Source organism: Xiphophorus hellerii, chromosome 6 (genome assembly GCF_003331165.1).
Source record: "Xiphophorus hellerii strain 12219 chromosome 6, Xiphophorus_hellerii-4.1, whole genome shotgun sequence".
Lineage (NCBI taxonomy): Eukaryota > Metazoa > Chordata > Actinopteri > Cyprinodontiformes > Poeciliidae > Xiphophorus > Xiphophorus hellerii.
In genome coordinates this window covers 24,877,934-24,902,778 of record NC_045677.1, presented here as the reverse complement: position 1 = coordinate 24,902,778, position 24,845 = coordinate 24,877,934, and the positions used below count along the sequence as shown (strand labels likewise).

Genomic DNA, 24,845 nt, shown 5'->3' with positions numbered 1-24,845 from the left:
TGACCCGAAGATAAGTGCAAACAGTAAGTGCTATGGAGCCACTTTCAAAACTAATCTTCAAATCTTGAGAATCAAAATGCAGGTAAACAAAGTGAAATGGTTTTTTTTTTTTTTTACACAACCATCACACATCAGAGGCTGTTTATCTGTATAATGTGTGATGTTGGAGCAGCACTAAATACTTCGTTCCACCTCAATGTTTGCATTTTTTCATGTTTTATTTAGAATAATTCCAGGCAGAGTTATTAAGGCCTGGAATTAAGTTATAATGATCTCCTCAACATAGTTATGCCTCCCTTCACAATTATTGTGACCTAAATGAAGCTGAACTATTTTTTTTTTTTTTATTCTCTATATTTTTAAGTTGTTCCTAGTTCTGGGGTGGAAGTGTAACTTGACACAGAGGCCGATTTCTCTTAGCTGTTTTTCAAAATGGGAAAGAGAAGGAAATATATCATTAAAGTTAGGGAAGTTGATATACAAATGAGAAAATAGTAGCTTCTCGTTGCAACTTGCCCATAGGGGCAGAGCAATAATTAAAAAGTGTAAAACAGCTGGAACCCACATTTATCTTTCCAGTGAGGAGGCCGGTGAGGATGAATAAAGTCTCCACAAAGTGGCATACTGGGGTCACTAAGGCTCCACGGGTGCCAATAATTACACAGATTATACAGATGTTTAGGCGCATTTTTCCACTGAAAAATGAGTTGAGTCAAATATTTTGGTGACATTTTACCACTAAAACATATGGTGGTAGCTTTTTATGCATCTTTACCATGGGGGCCAATAACTGCGGAGGGTGGTGTGTGACTTTGTAAAATGTTTTTCTTTTAATAAGGACAACAAAGCTACTACGATGCCTGTAAACCAATAAAACTAAATATTAACAATGATGGCATTGTTAATATTGTCATCAGCAATATTAACAATATATTGTTAATATTAACAATATATTATTAATATATTGTTAATATTAACAATATATTGCTAATATATTGTTAATATTAACAATATGTCAGCAATCACAAAATAAAACAATGATAAAGTTTTACTTTTGCCTGGGCAGAGAGCCTCGTGAACATTGTGGGCTGAATCTGAAGCATCTCCTTCACTAGCTGTGTTTCCATTGATAGTAAATTTGGGCAAATTTAAATTTTTAAAATCCAGTTCATGGAAACACAGCAATCTTGAAAAATCTCACATTTTTGCGTTAGGATGAGGTGGTTTTTCAGTCATATCAAAATGGATGCATTTCAAAAAACTGCCATGGAATTAAAAAATTTTGTATCACAGGGATCATGTGATCGACAGCTGGATCTTGATACTATCGGAAACACCAAAGAAGATGACAGGAAGGGATAGGAAGATAAAGGTTTGTTTTTTTCTGACAATGTCCAGCTGGCTCGAACAGAGCTGTCACAGTTTATAAAAAGATGAGTTTGTCATTCAGACATATTGAATCTGTAGCTAAAATCTGCAACTACAATTTCCCCAAAACGCTGCATGCATAGCCGTTCCCAAATATAAGGAACTTGTCGCTCCAAGGCCTGAATAAGACGCTGACGTCTCCTGTGAAGGCAATGAGCGCTAGTGGCTGAGTTATGAATATAATCTCACGTAACTGTTTACATCACGTAACTGCTGTGGCTTTTAAGGACTTATTGCGTGAACAAACGTATTCACGTGATTTTGATTGCATTTCTTATTTAATGAAAACGTCGCAATTGTGAAATTTTGTTTCTTCCCACACAAGTGGAATGTCGACAAAGTTTTGCACACATTTGTAATGGAGACCCAGCTACTGTCCTTCACTTTCCCAATCCCTCTGGGTCAGCCTCCCCTTCTCTTCCTCGCTCTTTCTCCCGCCTCAGCGTTGCGATGGCCACCGCCTCGTCGAAGCACATGCTGAGCGGGCTGTTCCTCTTCGCGTCCCTCACCGCCGCGTCCAGGCCGTCCCTCCTCTTCTCTCTGAGCATCGACGGCCTGTCCTTTTTCTCGGGGGTCTCGCCGTCCCCGTCTCCGTCCCGCTCCTTCAGAGCGTTGTCTCTCCTCTCTCTTTCTTGCTGCTGCTGACGGAGGGTCAGCGCGGTGATTTTGCAGTGCTGAGGCTTCGGGGGAACGACCGGCACCGCTTTGACCTGGTAAACCTTAGGCTGCTTGGAGACGACCAGCTTCCTCCCAACGCCTCCTGGGCTGCCACTGCCGTTTGCAGGATTACTTCCTTCCTTTGAGTCCCTAATATTAGATAAGATCACTGGCTGTTTATCGGCGCTCGGCTGTGTTCTGCTTTCTGCTCTGTCTGCGTCTTCCTTCTCCTTTTCTGTTTCTTCGGAAACCGGATCTTCTATGTTTTGATGCTGAGCTTCTTGATTTAACTCATTTCTCTCTTCTTCTGAAGGTTTCTCTACATTTGGCTCCAGTGATAACTCTTCTGTCTTGTTCATCAAGTCTTCCTCCTCCACTTCTCCATCTTCTTCGACATCTGCCTCTGGAGAAGCTTCCCTCATAGACTGCTCACTCTCCTCATCCTCAATCACTTCACAAACAACATCCTCAATCTCACTCCAAATGTCACTATTTGTCCTGCTGTTTGCATTGTCCTCCTCACTGACTTGTTCTTCCATGTCTTTTGACATTGAAGGATTATCTCTTGTTGTCAAAAGAGAATCATCTCCAGGCTCATCCAGAACCTCTTCCCCATCCTCAGCTTTTGCTCCAGTCAGACTGTCGGTTTCCTGAAGCTCCTCACAGCAGCTTGTTGATGCTTCTGAAGTTAGACATTTTTCACTTTCATCGTCTTCTGCAGCGGTTGGAGTTTCATCTGTTGTCCTGCCAAAAGGACAAATAAAAAGCAGTTCAGACGTCTGCAACAGGAGTAAATCAGCAGAGAAACGTACAGAATCTTCCTGAAGGAACTTTATCCTAGTTGGTCACATTAAAATACAAACAAATTTAAATGTGTTTTATTGAGATACACACACTCAAAGTAGCACATAGTTCAGTTCACTTCACTTTAGTTTAGTTTAGTTCACTTTAATTTACTTCATTTTAGTTTAGATCACTTTAGCTCACTTCACTTTTGTTTAGTTTAGTTCACTTTGATTCACTTCACTTTAGTTCACTTTAGTTTAGTTCACTTCACTTTAGTTTAATTCACATTAACTTAATAAGTATTTACATTCCTGTTGGTATTTGTACAACTTTACTTTTTTACAGTTTTTTTATTGTCACTATTTGTAAAAAGTCTTTAATTCACGTTTTGTACTTTTTTAATTAACCAACTTGACAGAAGCACATTCTTCTTTACTGGAGTACAGCATTTTTTTTAACTACACTGAATTTATGCTGAAATCTTGCTCTTTCTGCCGTATTTTTATTCTTTATTCTGTTTATATATGTACTACAGAAACAAGATATTTACATGCACTGAATCAAATTTTCTCTCTTAAATCAGATCAAACTTTTCGTGTTTCAGCTTACTTAGAATTACCAAAATAATTTCTAGAAAACTTGGCAAGAACATTTTCAGAAGAAAAATCAAATGTTTACATACATTTAGTCAGTGTTAAGAAAAACTGTATTTTATTCTGTATGATATGGATCAAACCTTTTGGGCTTCCTTCCATGAATGTCTGACAGATTTAAGTTAAGATTTGAGTTAACTTTAGGGACACCTGTGGATGCATTTTAAGGCCACACCTTAAACACACCGCTTTTTATGTTTGACATGATAGGAAAGGCAAAATAAATCAGCCAAGATATCAGGACGAGAGCTGCGCAGCTGAACAAGTCTGGTTCATACTTGGGAACAATTTCATATGCTCGAAGGCGCTGTGTTCATCTGTTCAAACAATTATATGGCAGAATAGACATGATGGGAATGTCCAACCATCATAAAGCTCAAGAAGGAGATGGGTTCTGTGTCCCAGAGATGACCAAATGTGAAGATGGACCCAAGAACAAAAGCCAAAGACCCAGTAAAGATGCTCGCACAGACTGTCCTGTGCTGAAAGGCCACTCGGCGAGGAAGAATCCTTCACTTCAAAAGAAACATAAAAAGCCGGACTGCAGCTTGAAAATTAACACAGGGACAAAAATATTCATTTTTGAAGACATGTCCTGTCGTCTGATGAAACTAAAGTGGAACAGTTTGGGCTTAATCAAAAACAGGAGGAAAAGCTGGGATGGTTATACCATCCTAACTGTGACGTACGGAGTTGGCAGCATCATGTTGTGGGGCTGTTTTGCTGCAGGAGGAACTGGTGAACTTCTTAAAATAGATGGCATAATGAGGAAAGAACATTATGTGGAAATATTGAAGCAACATCTGAAGACGTCAGCCAGGAAGTAAAACAATCTTTCTGCTCAAAACTCAGAACTTTGTTTATAATGCCAATATCCTCGTGCTATTTATAGCTTCTTCTTCATATTTTACATTTTTCAAATTATATTTGGTTCCCTTAAACCTTCATATTGACTGAATATGAATATTGACTTGATAACTGAACTGAAATCATATATTCATGAGCAAAATGTTAATAATTTATTACCTGTGTGTGTTGTTTTCAAGCTGATCTTCTCCATGACAAGATTTATCCTCTTCTTCCATTTTTGTCTCTTGCTTTTCTTCATCGTTTCCAGCGTTTTCCTGCGCATGCTCAGTTGCTTCTCTGCAAACAGAAAGTTCAACATCCAACGGTTCGCAGCTTTTTCCTTCAGACCTCTGCAGCTCCTGAACCAGCTGTCTGTCAGGGCTGGGACAGTCCTGGTTGTCTGATTCAAGCCCAGACAGACTGCTCAAGAAGAAGTCCGGTGGCAGGCTCTTAACAAACATGCTCTCATCTTCGTCACTGCTGTAACCGTCCTCATCGCCTTCGTCTTCTGAAACATCGTCAGAAGAAGAGTGTTCCTCCGGTCCGTCTATGGGCGACGTCATGTAGGGCAAGCTGAGGGATTTAGTGTGTCGACTGTTCAGGTCGAGGCTGAGCGGTCTGTGTGGATTCGCCTCGGTCACAATCAGCGTCGGTTCCTCAGCTTGAGCCATGATTTCATACTCATCATCAGAGTGACCAGGAGGCTCGACAGAGAACTCATTAACCTGGAAGGCAAAGAGACCAAAATGCTTAAAATATTAATTTAATCTGTCATAACAACAAATTTTGCTGGATGATAAATTGTCCCAGTAATGAAGAATAATATTGTTTTGTGAAACGCCGTATCAGGGTCATTGTAGATTAAAAAAAGAAGGTAATTTCTAGGAAATTTTCTAGAAAAACATAAGAAATTCCTGAGTTTGAAAAGGTCAAAAATGTGCTAGAAGAAAAAATCTGATATTTTGGGATTAATTTTAGTAATTTTGTAGAAGAAAAACTGGAAATGTATGAGATTGAAAAGTCAATAATTTTCTAGAATAAAATTGAAATTTTGAGATTAATTTCAGAAAATTTCTAGTTTCAAAAGTCAAAAATTTCAACTTATGAAACTGTTTTTTCCTAGGAAATTTCTAAGTTATTTTTCTAGATTTTTTTTTACTTGTCAAACTTAAATTTTCAAGTATTTTCTAGAAAATTTCTGAAATTAATCTTGAAATTTATGAGTTTTTTGGAAGAAATGTATTCCTCTTATTTTCTCCTTCTACAATACCCCTCATACGCTGTTGTATGTTTTGAGACCTTTTTTAAGCAACATACTGGTAACGATACAACAAAGTAAGTTTGCCTTCTCAAAGGTTTAGAAACTTCAAGTTTGTAAAGTGAGCACATTACACTGAAACTAGAAGATTTTTTTTTGAAGCGACCAAAACATTGAATAAAATTTAAATAAAAACACACATAACCAAAAACATAAATAAAATCGATTATGAAGTCTCTGTAAACGAAATTGCCCTTCACAAAGTATCAAAATGAAAATTATCAAGCACCTTTTAATTTATGATGTGATGAATTGATTTATTGCAAAAGGCTTATTGATGAATGTTAATTCCACATAATTTATGAGATAATAATGTCCCCACCTGATAGGACACACTGCAGTCCATGTGGTCCATGGCGCTGCAGTCCATCTGGTCCAGGAATTCAAAGTTGTCCTGGATGTAGCCCGACAGCTTGCGGTCGTCTTCCTCGGCTTCAGTTGAGTTTAGAAAATCATCAGAATCAGAAACACTGTCGTCTTCATGCTGCGAGGCTGCAGCCGCCTGCTGAATCTTCAGATCTGATCCCTTCATTTCTGTAAATAAATGATAATCAGGGTCAGAAATATGAGCTCCCAGTGTCGGACATTGTTTGAGTGTGATGGAGCACTAGGGCTGCAGTTAGAAAATTAAACAAATTAAATAAAATTATGTGGATAAAGTCACACTTTTATGAGAATATCGTCATAATATAACAAGAAGAAACTCATAATGTTACAAGAAGAAAGTTGTAAAAGAATAAAGTTGAAATAATACGCTAACAAAGTCAAAATATTACGAGAATAAACTTGTATTATGACTTTAGTCTCATATTATTTTGACTTTGTTGTTGTGTTATTTCAACTTTATTCTTTTACAACTTTAAACCTCCAAATATAGGTCGCTTCTAAAGTCACTATTCTCATAATACTGACTTTTTCCTCATAATATTGTTACTTTATTCTCATATGATTTTATTCTCATAATATTATGAGTTTCTTCTCGCGTAACTTTATTCTCGCAATTCTGACTTTATTCTCCTAATATTCTGACTTTATTCTTGTACTACTGTGACTTTATTCTAGTAATCTTATGCATTTTTTATTTTCTAATACTGCATCACACAAACAGAAGCTTTGTATGATGCAGAAGGCTAGTAGAAGGAATACAACATATTTAGGTCAACATGTTTAACTAATCATTGATTATTTCTGGTTATGAATTTGTAATAATTACCCATGTATTCGCTGTCTTGGTCTTCAACTCCCATGTTTTCGTGATTATCTTCCTTTGTGCTGGAGTTGCGGCTTTTCACTCGTTTTTCTCTTGGTACATGTTGGTCTCCCGTCTCCTTGTGTCCACAATCTTTTCTTAGCTCCTCATCTTTTTTCTCTTCTCCTCCTTCATTCCTCTCCTCCTCAGAGACTTCTGGTGCCCCTTTATGTCCCTCTGTGTCCAAATCTTCTTTTTCATTTTCACTCTTGTCCTTTTCTTCAACATTTTTGCTCTCTTCCACGTTCCACTCCATTAATTTTGGCTCCTTGATCTCAATCTTTATCCCTGGCTCCTTGCCGTCCTGCTTGTCCCCTCCGTCTTTGTCTCTTCCCCGGATGATGACCCTGTCACTGCCACCTCCTTGAAGAACCCCCAACGCCAGGTTAGAGGTGATATGTAGCGGCACAGTGACCATGGTGGGGCCGGTGATGTGCATAGCCGCTCGTCTGGCTTTGTTGGAGAGTCCTGGAGATCTGGTCTGGACGCCCTCGCTGCCTGGTAGCGCTAAACCCTCGGGGTCCAGAGCCGTGTAGGTCCCCTGGGTGCCTGCTCCTCCGCTCACTAAGCCCGTTCCTCTGCGGTAGGTCACGGCATACTCTCTGCTACCTAACCCGCAGGCAGGCGCTGCGGAGTCTGAGCCAGGTTGAGGCATGCTGGCGACAGCAGGGGACAAGTTGGTGGATGGAGGATGCTGCCCAGACCGCCTGGAACCTGAAATACAAGAAACAGTTCTAAACAATCAGAGTTGGCTAGCAACTAGTTACATTTGCTCAATTACTTGGGTAACTTTTTTGAAAAACTTTACTTTTAGGAGTACTTTTACTACGTTGTACTTTTTAATTTTGCTTGAGTAATTTATTATGAAGTATTTCTACTCTTTTTTGAGTAAATTTCTGGACTTTCTACCCACTGAATAAAAATCAAACATGTTTTAACCAAAAATTCACCAGACACAGACACACACCTGCAGTTTTTGGTAACGTTTCATAAGTTTTTTATTGAAAGAAACCTATTGTTTCTTTTGCCTGATTTTGTTATACTTTGTTACTTCAATCAGTTATTGTCATTTTCATATTTAAAATACCAAAATTTCCACTTAACTTTATATTTTCATGTATCTGATTATGTGATTTTTAAATATTAAATGATTGATCATTTGATCAGTTACTCTGTACTTGAGTAGGCGTTTTACCAGATACCTTTTTTTCTCGTACTTGAGTAATTTCTTGGACGGCTACTTTTTACTTTTACTTAAGTAAAAATATTTTGAGCAGTTTTAGGGTGTCTTGTCACTGTAAATGGAAATAAGCTGCTGCTGGCCACGCCCCCCTAAACTCAACATTTACACTCATGTGAAAATGGCTGCAAACAGATGCGCAGTTATCTTTTAAAAGCATTAGTAGAGCCTTCTCCACAACCAACAAGAATGCAGTTAGTGGTTTCTGGATGGTAAGTCAGTCATTGTACAGCATATACAGCAGTAAAACCAGCTGACCCCAAATGTGCTGGAGCTCAAAGAGTTTCTTGCTATAAATCCCCTTTGATTAGTTAAACCAATTTTTTAAATATTTGAGAGCAAAGCACCTTCATTTGGGTAGGACGGTGTGCTGAGGGAGTCCATGCTCCTTGCAGGTCTTAAAGGTGTTCTGTCTTTTTCTGAAATTACAAAAGGTTGTGACAACTTCACGAAGACGCAGGCAGCACTTAAACGAATGTGGTAAAGGTTTGCATAACTCAAAAGTTTTATATTTTCTGCCACTCAAAAAGTTCAGATTATCAGATAATCTGGAGCTTACTCATTTAAAATAAATGAATAAATAAATCAGATATAAACAAATTTAGTAAAGTAAGACCAAACTGAAAGCACAATTTTTTTTTTTTTTAGAAAAGCCCAAGAATAGAGACAGAGAGAATAGAGAAATCAAATCTCTCATTTCGTACCCTTGGCAGAGTGTTTGTGTTTCCGTCGCGGGTCTGGGAATCGTCCTCCAATGTTGAAAATGGACATCCACTTCCTGCCTTTGAGCGATCCTTTCCTCCTGAGGACACATTTTAGTGAACAATGTCTAAATTTTATCCAAATGGACTCTAATGTCAACACATATCTATGAGGCGAATTTACATTCATATGGCCTTGAATAAGTTTAACCATCTTTAAATGTGTGTATGGTTCTGTATTAATATTTTAGCTAACGGATCAATGAGCCCCTCACTTGTCTGTGCCTTCAATGATTGCGTGGTAGGGTCTAATGGGGAGGGGGCCATCGCCTGGACTAATGTTCCCAAAGTTAGGCTGAGAACCCGATGACCTGAAGAACACAAGGTCCGGATTGGGCAGCGCCGACGGCGAGGGGAGGGACTTCCTCCTCTCTGTAGGTGCGCCTAAAGGACAGAGAATGCAGAGATGAAGCAGGAGTCTGAATGTGGGGGATGTTTGAGTGTTTCTCCAGACCTTCGAGAGGAAACAGCTGAGGGACGTGAGTGAGGACGAACTCCACCACGATGGACTGGACCCGGACCTCCATGAAGGCTGCGGTACCGTTGAATCCAGACGCCTCGATGTCCTTGGACCTTATCATGCAGGGAAATAAATGTGTTTATCAACTGGTTTTTAGACGGAACAGCTTTAATTCATGTTAAAAACACAAGGAAGGAGAATTTGAAGAAGGACCGAGATGAAGAAGTAATTGATCAAGGGAAGATTTCAATGGAAAATAATGTATAAAGACAGAGAGACAAATCTCATCAATTCACTTGTTCTAGAAACTCAAAGCAATGCTTAGCATAAAGCCAGTTTTAAGTAACAAAGCAGGAATAAAACACGCTGAGCCTGACGTTAGCACACCTGAGCAGGTTGGGGGCCCAGACGATGGCCAGGTTGCGAGCGTGCATGTTGGTCTCTGAGGAATAGGAAGCCATCTTGACCAGGTGACGCATCAGAAACTCCAGAGTCCTGCAAGATAAATGTTTAACTTGATTTTTTCTTTTTAAAAAATACAATTTGTCATTATATATACATTTGAACACCTCACTAAGAAACTATTACGTTTAAACAAGAGTCATGTCTGTGTTTATTTTATGAATTTGAATCCTTGGTGTAATTTTATTTATTTATTTATTCATTTGCTAAGATTTGAAGCTATTCAACTGTAAAAGTCATCTAAATTAAATCAGAGTAATTAACTTAAAAAATCAAATCAAGTAGGTCCCAAAGATGTGGCTTTTAATATATTATTTAAAATTTACATTCTTAAAAATATTTTTCTGTCACTTGAGCATTATGGCACAATAAGTTTCCTTACACAACTGGAACATTTTAGGGTAAGATAAATAAAATTCATTAGATTTAAAGTTAATTTTGAAATAAATTAACTGGTCCTCCCTCCATTTCTCTCTTGCTTGCACTACTTTATTGACTTTATTGAATGTTCTTTTTATTTGTCTTATTAATTTATTTCTAAAATATCCATATTCTTATGCTTCACAACACAAAATCTAAGTCATTTCAGAAACTGAACTTTACTGCTTAATAAATAAATAAAAAAGTATTTTTTTTATTTATCATCCTTGAGTGAAGCATACAGAAAAGTTACAGAAACATGATCTAAAATATTTTAAAAATTATTTTTGTTCATGCATGTCAAAAATAAATAAAGGAATAGTTTATTATCTTCAATCCTTAATTTTTTAGTAAAACTGTTTATCTCTGTCAGAGGACATTTTCTGTCTTGAGGTGATTACAGTTTTATCAACACCTTAATAGTTCATCAGATAATTAAAATTAGCAATAAATCTATGTGTTAAATTTTCCGAATTATGAAAAAAATGTGAAAATGTGCAGTGATTCCATTAATCAGTGCCAAATTTGGCCAAAACTAAACCTTCAACACCAACGTCATAATGGACTACAACCGTCCAGATTTTCTGTTTAACATACAGAAATGTGTTAAACAGATTAGCATAAAGCCAGTTTTAAGTAACAAAGCAGGTATAAAACACGCTGAGCCTGACGTGTTACCTGCTATAATGTTAGTAAATATTAAGCAGCAGAGGATTTCAGTTTTAGAGGCTCTCGCTGTCCTGCAGAAGTCTCTACCTGTAATGAGGATCTGGCAGTTCCTTCAGCACATCCCTGATCTTTACCAGCCTCTCCTCCTCCAGCTGGATGGCCACTGCCTCCTGCAGGGGGACATGCATTGTTAGCATTTTCCATTTCTTAAAAAATGTACTTTCTCCAAAATCAGTCAACATAATTGTCAATGAGAATCCATTTGATCTTGACCACGTAAGTTCAGAGAGCAGCATCAGAGTTACTCACAGCAAACTTGTCATACAGCTGGTATGTGAGCAGAGGGTTGGGCAGCTCTCTGAAATAAGCTTTGCATAGAGAGCTGACGCAGTGGATGTCCTGCAGATACACATCTTTGTTCAGATCTGGAGACCCGTCGCTCTCAAACTCGCCCCTGGTTTCACAGAAACAAAAGATTCACCTCATATGGTTTTCGCAAACAAATCTAGATAAGATCTAAACTCATTTTCGAATGCGATCATCAGAAGGACGTAGTACAGAATGCAGAATCACTCTTTGCATTAATAATTTGCCTCCTGACAAAGCCTTTTCTAACCGCTCTGTCATAAACTCCATTATTTACATGCTAACTGAGACTTGTAGAACCTGACATGGAGCTCTTGTGTTTTTGACTAGTGGTGGGACTCAATTAAAATATTTTATTGAGTTAATTTTATTGCGTTACTTGTAATTAATTAATCAAAATTAATCGACAAAATAAACATTTTAAATTCCAAAACCCTTTTTGCTGCTAAACTATTGAATGAATAGACATATGGCTACATGCATATTTTTTGTTATAAATTTGTTATTCAGATTAGTGCAAAGTGCTATTATCACTATTCACCTCCCAAATTTTTCAGGAACCCCTGATCATTCATGCAACTTCTTTCTTCCTTCAGACATCAGCGCCAACATTAGTATGTGTGCTGCTACATGTTTAGCATTGAGATGCTATTTTAGGCTTGAACAGCTTTGGAGATCAGCTAACTCCTTTTAGCACAACTTGAACATAACTAAAGTATTTACCAGGGTCCCAAAAGATCGTCTTTAGACGCAAAAGATTAATCCAGTGGGTCAAGAGAAACGGCTTTGTCATCCATGGTTGTTGTTGGCGGATGTTGTTTGTGCGTCAGATTTACCGGCGTACCGAAACATATGAATAGAAAGGTTCCGGCTCGGGACTTTTTTTATGTAAAAAAAAAAAAAAAAATACAATTAATTGCGTTAAAATTATTAACATGTTAAAATCTAAGTAATTCATTAACTCACTAAAGTCCCGACTCTAGTTTTTGTGTTTTATTTTAGGTGAATTTACACCAACATTCCCTTCGGGGAAGATTAGTTTCTGTCATAATCGATTTCTGCATGGGAATAATTTTGTTACTGTAAAATTATGGATTCAAATTGTTTAGAAATGGTCTTAATTGATTAATTAATTAATTAATTAATCAGGTGGATTTGATTGTAAAACACCAGTTTGTGCCTCTTCCACCTTCTATTCCAGCAGAAACCTTAAGGTTGTACTTAGATTTTCCTTTGACTGTATTGAAAGCATGGAAATATCTAGTGTGAATGGGTAGCACACAATTAGCCAAATAAAAAAGACTAACCGTAGTTTCTGGATGTTGGACGACACTCCAGACAAGCGGTAGATTCCATCCACGATCCCATGTTGCTCCACAAACTCGCTGCAGGATCGTAGCACCAGGGGAACTGCAGGAAATCACTCTGATTATTAAAAGCAACTATAGAACAACAGACAAAATGAGGTATGGACAAAGGTTATAGTACTTCTGTTGATACATTTGTTGAATTTCAATATAGGACTTTACATATCAAACCAGATCATAAAAATGTGGCAAGCTAAAGCCACCCGTTGCTATCCAACACTGCAAAAACACAACATTTTGCTAAGTACTTTTGTCTAGTTTCTAGTGCAGATATTACTTGAAGTAACCTTTCAGCAAGGTTTAGGAACTTGTTTTAAGTCAGTAATTCTTGAATATTGATAAAATAGTACAAGTTGCACGTAATAAAACCTGAGTGTTTAGATGCTAAACAGTAAAAAGGCTTTTTTTTGGTGTACATTGCAGTAAATCTTTTTTATTTATTATTTTTTTACTAAAAATAATTTCTTCATGATGATCTTGAGGAATTCAATCAGCAGTTAGCTTTATGTTTGATCTTTCATATCCATATAAAATAAAGAATTTCTTTGTTGAAATTTTCCAATAAAAGTAAAAATGCATGTTTAGTTTAACCACCAGACTTTGTATTAGGACAGACTGCTGTAATAACCACAATACCTGCTGCTGAAAAAATGAGTGAAACAAAATATTAAGACCGCAATTCAACTTCTTCAATCTGTGATGAAATCCCAGTAACAGCACTGCGGCATTTTTGCACAACTTACAGGCATGACTTGTGTGTCTGCCAAGTTTCCAGCTGTTTTCTTTTGTTTCAGAAAGACGTAATTTGGTGCTAAATGCTGTCGAACTGAACCAGAGACTTTTCAGATGAAGGCTGATCTGAAAAGTCTTGAAAGTTTTAATTAGTTTGCAGACATTGTCATGACATTGATTGTTTCTACTGGGTGATTTATGCATCACAGTTTCTGCCATTATAATTCTTCTTGTAGGCCTATTTTCATAGTCATTTTCTATTTTCTAGCATTTCTTTGGTTTAGTATGTCATCTTTGGTTTCTCTCATATTATACACTCACCAGTAAACTTCATTCACCTGCACTGCTTTATTATCCCCATGTTTCACCCAATCTGCCAGTCATACATCTATCTAGCTACCTAGTTAGCTACCTGGCTGTATAGCTAGATAGTTAGATACATGGACAGACAGACAGATACTTTATTGATTCTTGAAAGAAGGGACTCTGTTTCCATATTTTGTGATATTCAAGAGATTAAAAGCTCTTATTTTTCTTTGTTCAGTGCCAGATTTTCAGGGGGTTTTAGCCCTGACTCACCTCTAGTTCCTTGCTCCGTTTTAAGTCCCATTTTATTTTATGTTTCTGAGATTTGTAAGTTTTGCTTGATAAAATTCTCTATAATGCCTCTCATCAGTTGCTGTTTGCAGTGTCAGTACCCTGCAGAGTCAACGTTAAAGGGTCAGTGTTATGTATTTTCCAGGCACAGAGTGCCATTTTGTAGCACAATTAAGTAACTATGTTACCTTCAGTTATTATAGAAATGCATATCAAACTTAACCTAAAAGAAATTTGACTTCGCGCTTTGATGTCTTGAAATTGGGCATCTACCTCTTTAAGAAGGTCCTGCTCTTTCCTTCAGAACGTCATAAAAACAATAGCAACTATGCTTCTCCATTAGGCCGTTTATGATTGTTCTTAATGGCGCATTAGATGAGCTCAGAAAATGCGTAGTTCCAGCAGGTGTTTGCTAATTGCTGCTGCCGCTAGTCTGAAGGAGCTGAGTCAGAAATCAAAACAACATTCTAGGTATATACTTGATGAGGAAATAACATAACAGTTTGTTTGACTTAAGGCAAAAAAGGTATAATTTACATACTATACCCAAATTAGCAGAAATTTATGTCTGATTAAGTTTTTTAATCGATGTCACTATCAGCTTTACATATCAAGAAACTGAAATGTGTGTCCATTGCACTGTGCAAAACACTAAAGCTACTAAATTAAACTACTCTACCACACAATAATGCACTTTTTAGTCTCTTCTGAAGAAAAGTGGTTGCACTAAATTTTTTTAAAATATCAAATTAAACAGGAATACAAATGTAAAAGCTTTTAGGGTTTTAATATTTTTATTTGAACATCCATAATTTTGCTCTAATCAATGTTGATTTATCTTATCCAATCCCACTGAAGTTCGAAGTTGCGACATGACAACTTATTTAAAAAAAGGCTGTAAATTCATAAATTTAGCTAAAACTTCTCTGATGTGATGAACTCCAGAAGCCCCAGACAGAAATAGCAATGGTAGTCAGTGTTGCAGTAATACATGATCAGTTTTTGTCAAATCAGGTGTGGTTGAAGTTTTGTGGTTTTAATGTTATTATAGAAAGTCCCGTAAAAGGTACGTAAGTGTCTTTGTTAATGATTATTTATGAAACTATAGAATCCTGACAGCTAAAAAAGAAGAAAAACACTCAATAAGATGCATCTGATGCTTTACATTCAGGTTCTCAGCAATCTGACTGCGGTTTTGTGATGCAGGAAATACAAATACAGTCATGAGTTGAATGTGTAAGGACAGAGGTGATGATTATCCACTTACTCTCCTGATTGGAGGTGGTGAGATGCTCCAGCAGATCACATCCAAACACCTTCTCTTTGTTGCCTCCTTTTCTTCGATTTCTCCGCATCTCTTCCTGCCTCGGGTTTCCCACCTCACATTCAGAGCGGCCTGCGGTGCTCCTCCGTCAGCTCAGCCTGCCTTCCTGCCTGCCTGGGCTGGATTTGCTCTCCAACTCTCGTTAGTGTGGCAGTGAATTTGTGGAGGAGCTGTGCATTTCAGGGACTCTAGCGCACTGCTGCTGCTGCTGCTGGAAACTCTGCCACCTGTTTGAGCTGTGTCGCATTGTAAAGCAGGAGTCTTTGGACAAACTGTTAGTCTTCCCCCCCTGCAAAACCAGATATAACAAGTTTTTATCGGTACAAACTGCAGATGACTATCCATGCAAAATCAAACAAGCTGCACTCAATCCTTGGTGTGCAAATGTGGCTTTCCACTTCCCCCCCGATGAACTCAATTTATTTTTCGAATGACAGGCCACACCCTTGTCCCTGTACTTCTGCTATTCAGTGAAAAGAGCCCCTGAATGATCACCACTGTCACACTTTTTTCGACTCTTTGAGCTGCTGGACCAACTGAAGCCTCCAGTCTCGGCTTTGACCCCACCGCTGCCTTCGCAAATGGCCTTTTTGCCCTTCCTGAACACATGTCACGGCCATCGCAGGGCCCTTTCTCACTGCAGCGGAAGTCGAGCTTGAAAATACAAACTCAGACCGACGTTCAAACTCAACCCTCCACCGTCTCCACCATCCTGACACCTGCTGCCTCCCTCCCATCGCTCGTCCCATCCCTATCCACACAACCCTTTTGAGGTTGGAGTTTAAAACTAGGAACAAAGGCGAAATAAACAAGTTACAAAGCAAAAACAAGTGTTCCTACCTTCACTCTGCAACGGCACACAAGAAGCAGCATAAAGTGATGACGCAAAAAAACCACTAAACTTCCCCTGTTAACTTCCTGAGTCTCTCCTTCTCTTGTGCTTTCTCTGTGCATGCGGCTCGCAGTTTCTCCGCCTCTGTAGGGAAATCAGTTCATTGTACCTGCATGCTGCATCTATTTCCCTTTGTGAGCAACGTTTGCCTCTTTGTCGTCCAACTTCCATGTGGTTTACTCACTCAGATGGGAAGAAGCGGACATGTTAATACGTATATGAAAAACAACATTTTCTATTTCTGTATTTGGAGTTTTTGTGGCCTTACGATGAAATCTGTCATGTTTTAAATGTTTTTATGTTTTCTGGACAGCATTTTGGTCCTTTTGGTAATTTAAGGTGTTTTCTAAATGAACCTGGATTGGACTAAATGGAATTATTATTTTTCATAATATTATTAATAGTTTAAAAGTTAGTATCATGATATGCAAATAAACGGTGCAAAAATAAACACTGTTTGTGCCAAAGTACCACAGTTGGTCATAGTCCCAATAAGAAGTAGCATTATAAAAACAAGTGTGCACAATAAGGCTTCAAAACAGAAACAAACAATAAACTAGACAGAAATTAACAGGGAACTAATCTGGGATTAACTCTTATTTCAACTAATTATTAAGTTCTTATGACCTCCATCCCAGTGTCTGCATGCTAAAAAAAATATTTAGGGTAATAGTTACTCACTCATGAAGAAGTCTGGAACGAATCCTGAACTAACTCTTAATTCACCATTACCTTATATTTTGGTATCCAGTGATGACAAAATGCTTTACTGATGGTTTTATGGGTCGTTTAGTTATTTTAGCACAGAACTAGAATGTATATATTGAAGTCATGGCAGTAATATGAATATAAGCTGATATTTTTGCCTATCATTGACATTATAATCATATTTAAATCAAAACAACCACAGTGGTGGCAGTATGTGTTACGATATTTTATTTTCTGTTCTCTTTTGATCATTTGTTTTTTAAATCTTACATTTTTGTATTAGAGTCTCAGCTTACGTTTCTGTAATTTGATATTTGGATTAAAGTTTTAATTTCTGTCTTTAGGCTTCTCTCTTCATTTAGATTCATTCCTCCGTTCCCTTCAGCCTGCCAGCTGTTGCCCATTTCCTGATTGCCTCACATGCAGCTCATGTTGTCCTCCTCTGTCTAAGTGTTGCTCTCTGGTTTCATTGTTCTCCATTATACTATTTTCCCTGCTGTCCCATTGCTTCTCTGCTACAGTTTTTGTATTTTTTGTTTCAGTTACTAACATTAAACTACACCAAACTCATACTACATGACAGCAAGACTTAATGGTTGGATGAGAAGGAAAGGCTGATGCAAAGTCAGGGACTAACTCCCCTAAAGTGAAGCTACAAATCAGAATCATTAATTAACAAACAGTGACTTTACTTTATTGGATACTTTGATTTATTAATGGTTAACTAATGATTAACAACATATTAATTTTATATTCTTACAGCTGCATGCCTATGAAGCTATTATTGTTTCTCACAATAATTATGGTGACATACTTATAAAGATGTAATGATATAATAACCACAATATCAGCACAAACGGGTATTTTAATTTATCTTTTACATTTTTCTGACCTTTGCTCCCTTTTTTCATCTTTTCTTTATTTATATATAAGCCTTTCATCATAACTATTATTGTTGTTGTTTTTATCACCGAGGGTACCAGTCATGTTCCAGCAATTCATTGATAAATACAATTTTTTGTCTTAGGACTATAGAATAGAATAGAATAGAAATAATTTATTGCCCCACAGTGGGGTAATTCATTTGTACCAGCAGTAAGATAAGGGTAGAAAGTGGCATCCAAAGTTAAACTAAGGTAAGAAATATAAAAACTGAAAAACAAGAATAAGAGATTGTACAATTATTATTATCAGTGGGGAAAAAATGCATCAATTTACAAGGGAGAATAAAGATTGAACTAATAAAGGTCATGTGTTCTGATCAGTCCAGAGTGATGGGCGCATCGGGGTAAGAAGAAGGGCAGAAGAAGTGATGCTTAGTAAAATGTTTCTGTGCCGATGATCCAAATGTGGAAAAAAAACAAAAATAAAACACAGAAAATTTAGGGGAAATTTTGTTATTTGATCAGAAAAAAAGCAAACATTTCAATCTGTATTCAACAGGTTTCAGGTAACGCCACAGTTTTACACAAATATACAAAGAGTAAGACATTGAAGGTTTTCATAAATATCAAAGCTTTATCCTGTAAAACTACACAATCAGACTTGCATAGGGAAATAGCAAAGGAAGGTTCTAAACATCTGAGTTCCTGTTAAGGAGACCAGATTTAGGCCTAAATAATACATTTTAGAGATAATTCAGTTTGTAAAATGGTGTTTTTGCAAAAACACTTCAATGCTGAAAAACAAGGAACCTAAACACCTGAAAATCTCTTGCACTAGATTTGTTTTAGACACTTAGTAGATATGGAAACCAAAATATTAGCAGCTGTATTATCTAGAAACATTCAGCAAAAACATTTGTGGTCATATTTTTTCCTCACAGACACCAAATTGTGCTGTTTTCTTGTGTTGTCAACAAGTAGTTAACCACAATACAGTAAACCCATGTTCTCATTTTAAGCAGCAATCGGACCTCCAGAGTGAAGAGTTAAGAAGTAATTTGCAAATTTTCTGAATAATTTTGAAATGAGGGAAAAAATGCTCTTCATCCCAGAACCAAAATGTTTGAAAAATACGTCCTTGATAGAAATCAACAATGAAGATGTTATAAGTGAAAGTCACCATTTTGAGGGTTAAAAGATTAAATCAAATTTGGATCATTTATCAGCTTAAATCCAGGCAATTGAAGCCACTATTACTAATATATTCTATATTCAGCAAAATTGCAGAATATTTTACTAGCCAGGTCTGTTACCTACATTTCTATTTCATCCTGCAGACATTTAACCATGTTGTCGCTACTTTACCACAAGAAATGGTCGTAATAAATTGTGTTTTGGCTTAAATTCTGACAGCAGAACTTCATAAACTGGTGGTTTTGGGGGATTAAAAGAGAATATTGAATATTCAACAGAATATACAACTATGGAGCCCCAAAAGTGCCACAATCACACAAATAAATAATTGAATTATTTTTATAGGTGATAATTTAAAGAAATCAAAATAAATTAACTTTTACATAAGTTTAATTGTATTCTCATATGTCTTAAAGATATTTTTAAGTGTTAATTTAATTGTTTTACATTTTATTCCGAACAGTGCATGATGATAAAATATTAATTTGCCCTCTGACATTTGTAATAAACCCAAACATGTGATTGCTTAACTGCTGACCAATCATCTTATCTATATAAATATTAGCCCCTCCCACTCATTTTCATTGGTAAGACTGATAATAATAATCAGAATGTGCTGCAGCTTTTAAAATATTTATGCTTTTTTAAATTTTTTGTATTATCTATGTATTATTAAATTTAAATAAAGGCAGATCAATTTGTTTCAAATATAAATTTCCAAATGTATTTAAATAATCACTTTATCTATTAAACTGTAGCACTTTTGACCCTTGATAGAAAGGAGCGACAAACCTAAAATTAAGACTAACAAACTAAGACAAATAAATAAAAATTTAAAAAAGAAAGAAAATTCACTCTTGCCTGTTTTAGGCTGAAATTTGCTGTGAATTTTAATTTCTCAAAGGCCCATCAGTGCAAGACCGTCTTCATCAGAATCAGGAAGGGTTTGTTTCTTTAATTTAGCAGAAGCATTTGTCACAGAGCGAACACTGAAAATGATCAAAGCAACTTTAAATTCACACTCACAAACATAATACAAGGGATCATCAATATCCCACAAAGAAACAAACAAACAAACAAAAAGTCTTAGAGGAAAAGAACAAATATCTACATCTCAAAATATTAAATATCAACAACTTTGTTTCAGAATATAATCTTTACAGAAAGCGTGTAGATAAAAGTCTCTTGCGCTAACCGGGTTGAAAAATAGTTATTTATCTAAATCAAGTGGTTCATCTATTCAAAATGTGATACATTCACCTGACAGATTAGAGAAAATTGAGCGCTTTATTTTAATAATACAAGTTTCCAGTCTTATGTCTCCACCTCCCTGAATGTAGGAGTCTACAGTCCTGCTGAAATGTTCGTCACACCAGGCAGCTTTCCGTCCCTCGGTCCGGCTTCTCCTCCTCTCGTCCGCCGGAGCAGTCCATGGCCTCGGCGCTGTCCGTTTCGCTGCCGGTGAGCATCGGAGACCAGCTCTCCCCGCTCGTGTTCTCCGTCCTCGGCGCCACGCCATCGTCGGCACAGCCTCCTCTCTGCCTGCAGAAAGGTGGGATTTCCACCACCACGTACTTCCTCGCCCAGCCGCTCAGAACCGCTTTCTGCCGCATGTCGTTCAGGATCGGCGCCGCGTCGGACCTGGAATTTGTCGCTAAAGGGAAGAAAAACAAAAAGATTTATATTCGCGAAGATCTCTATTTTATTTTGCAAATAACTTAACTTATGAAAACATCTTGTATGTTTTTTCTTACAAATTTGTAATAATCTTGCTAAAAAAAAAAACATACTTCCACATGTGTAGATATTGTTTCTGTCAATCTGTGTTTTTAGGCTCCATGTTCCCTACACAAAATCATACAAAGTATTTTTGGGCTTAGTTTCTACTGCAAATATCACAGTAGACTTTAAATAAGACAAAACTAACTTACAAGTACTTTTTAAGAAAAATATAGGAGCTTGTTTTAAGTCAATAATTGGTTAATATTGATGCAAAAGTGCTAGTTCCACTGGGAGATGAGACATGTTTCCCATGTTATAAGTGAAATGATCTGCTAGTAGAACTAGTACTTTTTAAATCAATTTGAAGTAATTGTTTACTTAGAACAAGCTGATATGTTGTTGAAAAGTTAGTTTTACCATATTTCAAGTGTACCAAGATATTTGCACAAGTAACTAGACCCAAATACTTGGCAAGATTTTTTTGTTTTTGCAGCATAGGGAACATGGAGTCTAATAAGTGTAATAAGTTGTTAGACAATAAAAAGCAGTCGAAAACATACATTGACAGAATATCTACATATTTGCAAATAATTATCATTTACAGCTTTCCCATACACATGAAACATTCAGTAGGTTTACCTGGAAGCGTGACGGAGAGCAGAGTAGACGTACAGGTAACAGAACCGGTGTTATTGGATCCAACCGGGTCTGTGAGGTGGAACATCTCAGAGCGCGGCAGCTGCGGGGACACCAGTAGGGAGTGGCACTGCCTTCCTGGCAGCTGCTGCCAGTAGAAGGACGTCTCCTGCTGGGACGCTCCGGGCCCGTGGGTCGGCGGCTGGTTGCTGAACACGCTTCCCGGAGGCGAGTGCAAATCAAACACCAACGAGAAGACGGACTTGCTGGGCACGTCGTAGAACTTGATCTTGCCCCCGCAGAGGTCCTCCCGGGCCGTGAACGGGTTGATCTTGCGGGTCCGGAGGTTCCTCTGAGGACTGGGCGGGTTGTAGTACGGGTCCTGGACGTTGATTTTCCTCCCCGGTTTGCAGGAGAAGATGTCCGACTGACTGCGGCTGAGCCAGATGTTTCGTCTGGGCCGGGGCGATTTGGGAGGGATCTTATCGTTTTGGCAGACAAGAGGATTCAGTCGTTTGAAGGCCTGGATTTTCTCACCTTCAATGCAGAAAACAGAGTTTCTATAACTGCTTTACATGCAAAATAAAACAGAACCTCTATGTTTCTTAATTTGTAGAAATGATCCAAGGTGATTTGCACAAAGTAGCACAAACTTACTTTAGTAATTGATTATTCTATCGATTATTCTGACAATTAATTGATTAATCTGGATAGAAAATTGCCAAATTTTGCAGATGTTTTGTTTAACGACTTAAGTCTTTTTGTATAATATTAGAAATGCATAAAAAGATGCAAATAAACAAATAATTCAGTTAGTTTTTGAAACATAAAAATAACCATTTCTTTGCCTAAAATACAACTTGGCATTACTTAACTCTGAGGAGGTCTGGGCAGAACATATTTATAAAAAATATTTTTTCATTTTAAATGCAATATATGCATATTTTTAATAGTTTTGGCTTCTTTACTTCTCTGAGTATATTACCTATTATAATTCACTATAGTCCTGCTAACGACTAATTTTTTACTAAATTAGTTAACGATTATTTCAATAACCAATTAATCACAACGACTCTGATTAATTGCTTCAGCCCAAGATTAGAACTTAGCATCCATTTTTATAAGGTAAACCTCCATTAAGTGCAAAATTACCGCCCAGAGACCAGCAGCTAATGTTGCTGTGGCAGAATTTCATGTTTTGCCAGCCATTAATGACACACAGTCCAGATTTTTACAGCATCGCTGTTTTAAGTGCAGCCACCATGTTTCTGAGAAAACCTGAGCTAAACCATTTTAAAGTCTACATGTTGTTTTTTCACCAGCCTTCATCTTGTCAAATAAGCTGGAAAGCATCCAGCTCCCATCATAGTTTGGTTACTGCAACGACAAATTTAAACAGGCTCTTTTATTTTTTTTAAAAAGTGATTAAGAAAAATTAAGCTTGATTTCCTCTGTTGCACTGCAAGTTCACACTAACATAAACTTAACTTAACCTGACTTAATAAACAATAAGTTATTTATGATAACTTATCATTTGATAAATGATAAGTTAAGTTTGTGCAAAGGTAAAGGACAATGGCAGAGAAGAAGTTAGTATGACCACTAGGTGGCAGCACAAGTATATTCTTTAAGGATTCTCCTGAGTTTACAGCAGTTTTCAAAGGTCCTGGATTGGATGATTATTCAGACATTTGGACAAGATTTACTAAATGTAACTCTCTGAGAAAAGGCTGATTCATAGTACCAAGCGGTTTACAGAAACCGATTTTTTACAGAAATCTTTGCTTCTGTAAATCTATATTTTTTTCTGATCAAAGATGGAAAAAAGAATTTGATATCTTTAAAACAAAATAACAAAAATATGCAACTTCACAACAACACGACTACAAAAAACTACAATCATGTCTGACAAAAAACATTTGGGACTTCTTATTATGAAACATAAATATATCCAAGTACGAGAGATAGTGTCTTAAGAAGTGCTGATGTTATCAGCCAAACCAACAGCTGCAAGAAGAGATCATCACTTCCATGTTTTGTACACAATAGAAATAATTCCTCTGTCCACAGGCTCAGATTGTTATTTTTAAAATATATATTCTGATAGTCATGAAGGCCGGAAACCAAACATTAGGTTGAATTAGAGGAGACATGTTGGCCTGAAAGGACCGGGTCTCTCATTTAAATAAACTCACCAGAGTTTCTCTTTAGATCAAGATGAGGTACAAACAATACATATAAATAAATGACTTTAGTAGATATTAAGGCTGCAGTTTTATTGAAGGGCTCTTACTTTTCGACATGGCTTTCTTCTCATTGTCGCCGGTGAGTGAAACGCTCTCGTTTTCCATCTCTACGACTTTGAGCCGAGCGAGGATTTCCTCCAGCTGCCGGACGTTGTCTGCGAACGACGGACGGAGTTTAGGATCCATCTGAAGGGAACATGGAAGGCAGGAAACAGCACTTAAAACTATATACAGAATTTTAAATACTAATATAAAGCAGCAATCAATCAATCAAATTTTATTTTTGTAGTACCTTTCCGCATCAAGGCATTTCAAAGCGCTTTACACCATAAAAACCCAGTCATAGAAAACACAGTCAGCAGTTGAAGCATTACATTTTACCATCATTACACATCAGATTGTTGATTAATTTTTCATTGATTATGTTTCAAAAGCAACTTTAAACAGGTGGGGTTTTAGTCCAGATCCAAAGCACACAGTGTTTTGCAGTTTTCTGGAAGTTTGTTCCAGATTTGTGGTGAACAGAACCTGAATTCTACTTGTCCACGTTTGGTTCTAGTTCTGGGCAAACATGCACTTGCAACAAGACATCATACATGATCTATACATTTTTATTGTGAATGAGAATTTAAAATTTTATGGAAATAAATTTTGAAGTCAATGACGATGCAGTTTTTTTTCAGATACAAAAATTGCTTTTAATTTTGTAATTTCGTAGTCTGCATAGCAACACTAGCGATTGCTTTGCAGCCATTTGTGTATATTTTCCTTCCAGAACAATACGTCTTGCACCAGGATCGTCTTGTTTTCAGCTCCATCCTTAAAGTTACCTTTAAGTTAGTTTTGTCTTACTTTTAAGTGTACCAATTAATTCGCACAATACTTTGTAAAATATATAGTTTTCAGAGGACTTTTTTTGCTGGAAAAAGCCAAAAAAAAGTTACATTTGCTCTTCTTGGACCAGAGTCTCCTCTCCCTCAGGTTTTCTGTGTCCTCTGCACCATGTAATTTTATGACTAAGGTGAGTTCAGATGGTAACTGGTTGCAGGGTTTTTTATTTAGGGATGTCTGATTTTTCAGATTTTTAAGAGCAAAAGTATTTGAAAATTATGTATGTCACAAAAAAGTGCAAGACGTGTGAAAACTTTCATTTGGATGCTTTGGATTTAGCAATTAACTTTCATCCTCTTGGGTTTTTCCCCAGCCAGAAATACTGAAAAGAGCT

The 24,845-nt window shown here is 37.1% G+C and overlaps 2 protein-coding genes across 3 annotated transcripts in view; both read right to left on the bottom strand.

Annotated features, from left to right (window-relative positions):
* Positions 1-953: 953 nt before the first annotated feature.
* Positions 954-16,273, bottom strand: si:dkeyp-68b7.12 (rho GTPase-activating protein 30). Its single transcript, XM_032566015.1, has 14 exons — positions 16,179-16,273; positions 15,282-15,627; positions 12,626-12,728; positions 11,262-11,406; positions 11,040-11,122; positions 9,789-9,896; positions 9,396-9,514; positions 9,157-9,325; positions 8,885-8,982; positions 8,528-8,599; positions 6,905-7,654; positions 6,014-6,225; positions 4,551-5,098; positions 954-2,829 (listed from the first exon to the last, which is right to left on the bottom strand). The coding sequence occupies exons 2-14, from the start codon at positions 15,367-15,369 to the stop codon at positions 1,809-1,811; spliced, it is 3,516 nt and encodes a 1,171-aa protein (XP_032421906.1). The 5' UTR covers positions 15,370-15,627; positions 16,179-16,273; the 3' UTR covers positions 954-1,808.
* A 1,831-nt stretch (positions 16,274-18,104) lies between these two features.
* The window catches only part of tesk2 (testis associated actin remodelling kinase 2), a 41,556-nt gene continuing 34,815 nt past the window's right edge, over positions 18,105-24,845 (bottom strand). For both annotated transcript variants that reach the window (XM_032566037.1, XM_032566038.1), the window contains exons 11-13: positions 23,668-23,806; positions 21,378-21,911; positions 18,105-20,670 (exon numbers count right to left, since the gene is read on the bottom strand). In XM_032566037.1, the coding sequence (XP_032421928.1) occupies positions 20,384-20,670; positions 21,378-21,911; positions 23,668-23,806 (960 nt within the window). In that variant the 3' untranslated portion in view covers positions 18,105-20,383. The remainder of the gene's footprint in view (positions 20,671-21,377; positions 21,912-23,667; positions 23,807-24,845) is intronic.

What these genes read in the sequence shown, in the direction of transcription:
- si:dkeyp-68b7.12 (XM_032566015.1), bottom strand. Translation starts at nt 15,369, where the DNA reads ATGCGGAGAAATCGAAGAAAAGGAGGCAACAAAGAGAAGGTGTTTGGA. An exon ending in ACACAAACACTCTGCCAAGG is followed by an intron (nt 8,600 to 8,884) that starts GTACGAAATGAG and finishes TTGTAATTTCAG; the next exon opens with AAAAAGACAGAACACCTTTA. An exon ending in ACCGTCCTACCCAAATGAAG is followed by an intron (nt 7,655 to 8,527) that starts GTGCTTTGCTCT and finishes CTTGTATTTCAG; the next exon opens with GTTCCAGGCGGTCTGGGCAG.